Source organism: Oncorhynchus gorbuscha, unplaced genomic scaffold (assembly GCF_021184085.1).
Source record: "Oncorhynchus gorbuscha isolate QuinsamMale2020 ecotype Even-year unplaced genomic scaffold, OgorEven_v1.0 Un_scaffold_5580, whole genome shotgun sequence".
Taxonomy (NCBI): domain Eukaryota; kingdom Metazoa; phylum Chordata; class Actinopteri; order Salmoniformes; family Salmonidae; genus Oncorhynchus; species Oncorhynchus gorbuscha.
The window spans coordinates 1-7,716 of record NW_025749351.1 but is presented as its reverse complement, the minus strand read 5'-3'; the positions used below and the strand labels follow the sequence as shown (position 1 = coordinate 7,716).

The window sequence follows — 7,716 nt, the reverse complement described above, 5'->3', positions numbered from 1 at the left end:
CTGAGAGGGGACAGGGATTCTGAGATGGGACAGGATTCTGAGAGGGGACAGGGGACAGGGATTCTGAGAGGGGACAGGGATTCTGAGAGGGGACAGGGATTCTGAGAGGGGACAGGGATTCTGAGAGGGGACAGGGATTCTGAGATGGGTGAGGGATTCTGAGACGGACAGGATTCTGGAGAGGGACAGGATTCTGAGATGGGACAGGGACAGGAATTCTGAGAGGGGACAGGGATTCTGAGATGGGACAGGGATTCTGAGAGGGACAGGGATATTGGGCAGTAAAGTAACGCTACTATAATGCTATGCTCTGGTAAATCATGTTATCTGACGTAGTTATGGGGACAGATCTGAGGATCTGTGTGTGTGTGTGTGTGTGTGTGTACTATATAGTTCTCTCTGTCTAGCTACAGGAGGGGCTGGTGGCACAGCTCTCCAGTGAGGACTGGGACAGTCGTCGTGTGAGGGGTCCGATATCAGCCAGGGACGAGGTGGGGAACAGCTTGTACCATCCGCTCACCGTGGCACCAAGGTCCAACTCATCCAGCATGATCTGAGCCATGCCCATGAAGCACTTGTGGTCCATCCGCCCATAATCACCCCACACAATCACCTGGGAGAGAGAGAGAGAAGGGTGGGAGAGAGAGAGAGAGAAGGTGGGAGAGAGAGAGAGAGAAGGTGGGAGAGAGAGGGGGGGGTGGGAGAGAGAGAGAGGGGGGTGGGAGAGAGAAAGAGGGGGTGGGAGAGAGACAGACAGAGAGGGAGAGAGAGAGAGACAGACAGAGAGGGAGAGAGAGAAAGAGAGACAGACAGAGAGAGAGAGAGACAGACAGAGAGAGAGACAGACAGAGAGGGAGAGAGAGAGAGAGACAGACAGAGAGAGAGAGAGACAGACAGAGAGAGAGAGAGACAGAGAGAGAGAGAGACAGAGAGAGACAGAGAGAGAGACAGAGAGAGAGACAGAGAGAGACAGAGAGAGACAGAGAGAGAGAGGTGGGAGAGAGAGAGAGACAGAGAGAGAGAGAGAGACAGACAGAGAGGGAGAGAGAGAGAGAGAGAGACAGACAGAGAGAGAGACAGACAGAGAGAGAGACACAGAGAGAGAGACAGAGAGAGAGACAGAGAGAGAGAGAGAGACAGAGAGAGAGAGAAAAGAGAGGGTGGGAGAGAGAGACAGAGAGAGAGAGAGAGACAGAGAGAGAAATTAAGTCAATGCTTTGATTAGCTAAGCAAAACATTGTATCGCTGCAAGAGATTCAAGAAAATTACAAAAGAAAGTATTCAGACCCCTTGTCTTTTTCCACATTTGTTACAGTACATTCTTATTCTAATGTTTTTTTTAAATCCCATCGTCAATCTACACATAATACCCCATAATGACAAAGCAAAAACAGGTTTTTATAATTTTTGCAAGTGTAAAAAAAATATGTAAATATCACTTTTGCATAAGTTTGTCTGGGGGCGGCCAGCTCTAGTCTTGGTCGTACCAAACTTCTTCCATTTAAGAATGATGGAGGCCACTGTGTTCTTGGGGACCTTCAATGCTGCAGAATGTTTTGGAGCCATTCCCTGGATCTGTACCTCGACACAATCCTGTCTCGTGGCTGTACGGACAATTCCTTCGACCTCACGGCTTGATTTTTGTTCTGACATGCACTGTCAACTGTGGGACCTTATAGACAGGTGTGTTGTAAAATGTCTCAAGAATGATCAATGGAAACAGGATGCACCCGATCTCAATTTAGAGTCTCATAGCAAAGGGTCTGAATACTTATGTAAATAAGGTATTTCTGTTTTATTTTAATAGATTCGCAAAAATATCTAAAAAACCTGTTTCGCTTTGTCATTATGGGGTATTGTGATGTCATTATGAGGTGATGTCATTATGAGGTATTGTGATGTCATTATGGGGTATTGTGATGTCATTATGGGGTATTGTGATGTACTTATGGGGTATTGTGATGTCCTTATGGGGTATTGTGATGTCCTTATGGGGTATTGTGATGTCCTTATGGGGTATTGTGATGTCATTATGGGGTATTGTGATGTCATTATGTGGTATTGTGATGTCATTATGGGGTATTGTGATGTCATTATGGGGTATTGTGATGTCATTATGGGGTGCTGATGTCATTATGGGGTATTGTGATGTCCTTATGGGGTATTGTGATGTCATTATGGGTTATTGTGATGTCCATATGAGGGTATTGTGATGTCATTATGGGGTATTGTGATGTCATTATGGGGTGTGATGTCATTATGGGGTATTGTGATGTCCTTATGGGGTATTGTGATGTCCTTATGGGGTATTGTGATGTCCTTATGGGGTATTGTGATGTCATTATGGGGTATTGTGATGTCATTATGGGGTGTGATGTCATTATGAGGTATTGTGATGTCATTATGAGGTATTGTGATGTCATTATGGGTGATGTCATTATGAGGTGTGATGTCATTATGAGGTATTGTGATGTCATTATGGGGTGTGATGTCATTATGGGGTATTGTGATGTCATTATGGGGTGTGATGTCATTATGGGGTATTGTGATGTCAGTATGGTATTAGATGTCATTATGGGGGGTGATGTCATTATGGGGTGTGATGTCATTATGAGGTGTGATGTCATTATTGGGTGTGATGTCATTATGAGGTATTGTAATGTCATTATGGGGTATTGTGATGTCATTATAGGGTATTGTGATGTCATTATGAGGTATTGTGATGTCATTATGAGGTATTGTGATGTCATTATGGGGTATTGTGATGTCATTATGGGGTGTGATGTCATTATGGGGTATTGTGATGTCATTATGGGGTATTGTGATGTCATTATGGGGTATTGTGATATCATTATGGGGTATTGTGATGTCATTATGGGTTATTGTGTGTAGATTGATGAGGTAAAAAATTAATTTAATCCATTTTAGAATGAGGCTGTAAAGTAGAAAAAATCCAGGGGTCTGAACACTTTCCGACTGAACTATAAAGTCATTAAATACAGATCTAGTAGTGAAAGAAAATACATCTGGCCATGTAAGATGAACACATGGGGTTCTCAAATCACTAGATCATATTCTATAATGAATATAGGTATTAACCTGGAGGACTTTGGCCTGAGGGCTCTCTTCAAACAGCAGGGCCTGTTGGTAGGACGGGTCTAGAGTCTTCTTCACCACTCGGGTCTTCTTCTTAGCCAGACACGCCCCATTCTCCAACACATACACCTTCACATAGGTCGCTGCAGGAAATTTATGCTGGAAATTAACCTCTGTGACTGGTCAGGATGAACAATAAAGTTTTTTTCTATTCAAATCTACCCTGTGACTAGTCCGTGCACAAGAAATGAACAAGTTATTTTAATCCAAGTTTGATGTGCGTCAGTGAGATCTAATTTAGGTGAATCACCTACAGATGTTACATTTCTTTTGCTTTTCCACCAGATAACTTTGAGATTTAAATGTTTTTAGAGTGAAGTACATCGAAAAAAATCAAGAGAAAACTGCAAGACTCAATAGAAGACAAAACCAGGAACAAACCAAAAAAGACGGGCTTTGAAAATTAACAATTTTCATAAAATTGTACAGTTATCTTAGCTAGTTGAATTGCTAGCAGAATTGTTTACTTGTTGCTAAGCAGTTGCTAGGGACTCTCCTGTAAGAAGCTAGCTAGCTTACAAAGAATAACAACAAAAAATATCTAGTTAACAGAAGAAAGGAAGACTAAATAAGGACAAAAGAAGGACAGAAGAAAAGGAAAAGAAAGAGGACAACAAAGTGAAACAGTCAGCACTTCTATTGCAACTTCGTATTTCTCTGCCGTCCTAACATAGTCTACACTGCTATCTGCCCAGCAGCTAGCCAGCTAGCAAACGTCCACCGCTGCCGAATAGCAGCACTGTAGAAACTATTACACTCAACTGAACGACTTGATTAGTGTAGTGTTAGCTAGCTACATAGTTGTCTTTGCTGTCTACGTATCCAAGATAATTGTGTAGTTTAGAGCGTGTAGTCTTAGAGTGATTATCTTAATTTACCGAGGTTAGCTAGCCAGCTATTTGTCGTCCTTAACGTAGGAGACTCTGCTAGCTAGCCAACAGCTAGCCAACGTCTACTGAATAGAACTTCCGCACTCAACAACCCGTCGTTTTCGCTTCGCTCCACAGGTAGTATCACATTTTTCATTTCATTTCTTTACAGCACAACGGTTTGATTTGTTTGATCGTAGCTAGCTACATAGCTAGCTACATAGCCGTCTGTGTATCAAAGATAATTGTGTAGTCTAGAGCGATTTTCTAGGTTAGCTAGCCAGCTATTGTCGTTCTTTTAACGCAACGTAACGCAATCAACACTGCTAGCTAGCCAGCTAGCCCCCGAATAGCAGCACTGTATAAACTATTACACTCAACGGAACGACTTGATTAGTGTAGTGTCATCAACGCAGCCACTGCCAGCTAGCCTACAAAGTCAACAACGCAGCCACTGCCAGCTAGCCTACTTCAGCAGTATTGTATCATTTTAATCATTTTAGTCAATAAGATTCTTGCCACGTAAATGTTTAACTTTCTGAACATTCGAGACGCAGTCCACTTGTCATTCCAATCTCCTTGCATTAGCGTAGCCTCTTTCTGTAGCCTGTCAACTATGTGTCTGTCTATCCCTGTTCTCTCCTCTCTGCACATACCATAAAACGCTTCCACACCGCGTGGCCGCTGCCACCCTAATCTGGTGGTCCCAGCGCACGACCCACGTGGAGTTCCAGGTCTCCGGTAGCCTCTGGAACTGCCGATCTGCGGCCAACAAGGCAGAGTTCATCTCAGCCTGTATGCCTCCCTCCAGTCCTCGAGCTTCTTGGCACTGACAGAAACATGGATCACCACAGATAACACTGCTACTCCTACTGCTCTCTCTTCGTCCGCCCACGTGTTCTCGCACACCTCCGAGAGCTTCTGGTCAGCGGGGTGGTGGCATCAGGATCCTTATCTCTCCCAAGTGGTCATTCTCTCTTTTCTCCTCTCTTACTCCATCTGTCTATCGCCTCCTTTGAATTTCAGCTTATCACAGCACAGCCCTTTCAAGCTTAACATCCTTATCATTTATCGCCCTCAAGTCCCCTCGGAGAGTTCATCCAATGAGCTTGATGCATTGATAAGCTCCTTTCCTGAGGACGGCTCACCTCTCACAGTTCTGGGCTAATTTTTAACCTCCCCACGTCTACCTCAGACTCATTCCTATCTGCCTCCTTCTTTCCACTCCTCTCCTCTTTGACCTCACCTCTCTCTACCTTCCCCCTACTCTGAAGGCAGGCAATACGGCTCGACCTCATCTTTACTAGATGCTGTTCTTCCACTAACCTCATTGCAACTCCCCCAAGTCTCCGACCAGCTTACCTTCTGTATCCTTTTCTCCTCTCGCTCCTCATCCAACACTTCCCACACTGCCCCTACTCGGATGGTATGGCGCCCGTCCTAACCTTCGCTCTCTCTGCTGCTCCTTCTTCCATCCCTATCATCTCTTCCTCTTGTCAAACCTTCTCCAACCTATCTCCTGATTCTGCCTCCTCAACGCTCCTCTCCTCCTTTCATCCTTTGACTCTATGTCCTATCTTTCCAGGCCGGCTCGGTCCTCCCTCCCGCTCCATGGCTTGACGACTCATTGCGAGCTCACAGAACAGGGCTCGGCAGCCGAGCGGAAATGGAGGAAAACTCGCCTTCCTGCGGACTGGCATCCTTTGCTCGCCCCTCCTCTACATTTTCTCCCTCTGTCTCTGCTGCTAAAACCACTTTCTACCACTCTAAATTTCAAGCATCTGCCTCTAACCCCAGGAAGCTCTTTTGCCACCTTCTCCTCCCTCCTGAATCCTCCTCCCCCTCCTCCCCCTCCTCCTCCCCTCTCTGCAGATGACTTCGTCAACCATTTTGAAAAGAAGGTCGACGACATCCGATCCTCGCTTGCTAAGTCAAACGACACTGCTGGTTCTGCTCACTGCCCTACCCTGTGCCCCCACCTCTTTCTCCTCTCTCCAGATGAAATCTGCGTCTTGTGACGGCCGGCCGCCCAACAACCTGCCCGCTCGACCCCTCCCCTCCTCTCTTCTCCAGACCATTTTCAGGAGACCTTCTCCTACCTCACCGCTCATCAACTTATTCCCTCGACCGCTGGCGCGTCCCTTCCGTCTTCAAGAGCGAGAGTTGCACTCTTCTGGAAAAACTCACACTCGATCCCTCCGATGTTAACAACTACAGACCAGTATCCCTTCTTTCTTTTCTCTCCAAAACTCTTGAACGTGCCGTCCTTGGTCAGCTCTCCCGCTATCTCTCTCAGAATGACCTGCTTGATCCAAATCAGTCAGGTTTCAAGACTAGTCATTCAACTGAGACTGCTCTTCTCTGTATCACGGAGGCGCTCCGCACCGCTAAAGCTAACTCTCTCTCCTCTGCTCTCATCCTTCTAGACCTATCGGCTGCCTTCGATACTGTGAACCATCAGATCCTCCTCTCCACCCTCTCCGAGTTGGGCATCTCTGGCGCGGCCCACGCTTGGATTGCGTCCTACCTGACAGGTCGCTCCTACCAGGTGGCGTGGCGAGAATCTGTCTCCTCACCACGCGCTCTCACCACTGGTGTCCCCCAGGGCTCTGTTCTAGGCCCTCTCCTATTCTCGCTATACACCAAGTCACTTGGCTCTGTCATAACCTCACATGGTCTCTCCTATCATTGCTATGCAGACGACACACAATTAATCTTCTCCTTTCCCCCTTCTGATGACCAGGTGGCGAATCGCATCTCTGCATGTCTGGCAGACATATCAGTGTGGATGACGGATCACCACCTCAAGCTGAACTTCGGCAAGACGGAGCTGCTCTTCCTCCCGGGGAAGGACTGCCCGTTCCATGATCTCGCCATCACGGTTGACAACTCCATTGTGTCCTCCTCCCAGAGCGCTAAGAACCTTGGTGTGATCCTGGACAACACCCTGTCGTTCTCAACTAACATCAAGACGGTGGCACGTTCCTGTAGGTTCATGCTCTACAACATCCGCAGAGTACGACCCTGCCTCACACAGGAAGCGGCGCAGGTCCTAATCCAGGCACTTGTCATCTCCCGTCTGGATTACTGCAACTCGCTGTTGGCTGGGCTCCCTGCCTGTGCCATTAAACCCCTACAACTCATCCAGAACGCCGCAGCCCGTCTAGTGTTCAACCTTCCCAAGTTCTCTCACGTCACCCCGCTCCTCCGCTCTCTCCACTGGCTTCCAGTTGAAGCTCGCATCCGCTACAAGACCATGGTGCTTGCCTACGGAGCTGTGAGGGGAACGGCACCTCAGTACCTCCAGGCTCTGATCAGGCCCTACACCCAAATAAGGGCACTGCGTTCATCCACCTCTGGCCTGCTCGTCTCCCTACCACTGAGGAAGTACAGTTCCCGCTCAGCCCAGTCAAAACTGTTCGCTGCTCTGGCTCCCCAATGGTGGAACAAACTCCCTCACGACGCCAGGACAGCGGAGTCAATCACCACCTTCCGGAGACACCTGAAACCCCACCTCTTTAAGGAATACTTAGGATAGGATAAAGTAATCCTTCTCACCCCCCTCCCCCCTTAAAATATTTAGATGCACTATTGTAAAGTGGCTGTTCCACTGGATGTCATAAGGTGAATGCACCAATTTGTAAGTCGCTCTGGATAAGAGCGTCTGCTAAATGACTTAAATGTAAATGTA

At 47.0% G+C, this 7,716-nt stretch overlaps 1 protein-coding gene across 1 annotated transcript; it reads right to left on the bottom strand.

Moving 5' to 3' along the window:
• Nucleotides 1-334: 334 nt before the first annotated feature.
• LOC124029117 (regulating synaptic membrane exocytosis protein 3-like) lies at nt 335-3,239 on the bottom strand (the record flags this gene model as incomplete). The annotated part of the gene is made up of 2 exons (XM_046340947.1): nt 335-613; nt 3,100-3,239. Coding segments are annotated over 2 exons (350 nt in total), but the record flags the coding sequence as incomplete, so codon positions are not given.
• Between the last annotated feature and the right edge of the window lie 4,477 nt (nt 3,240-7,716).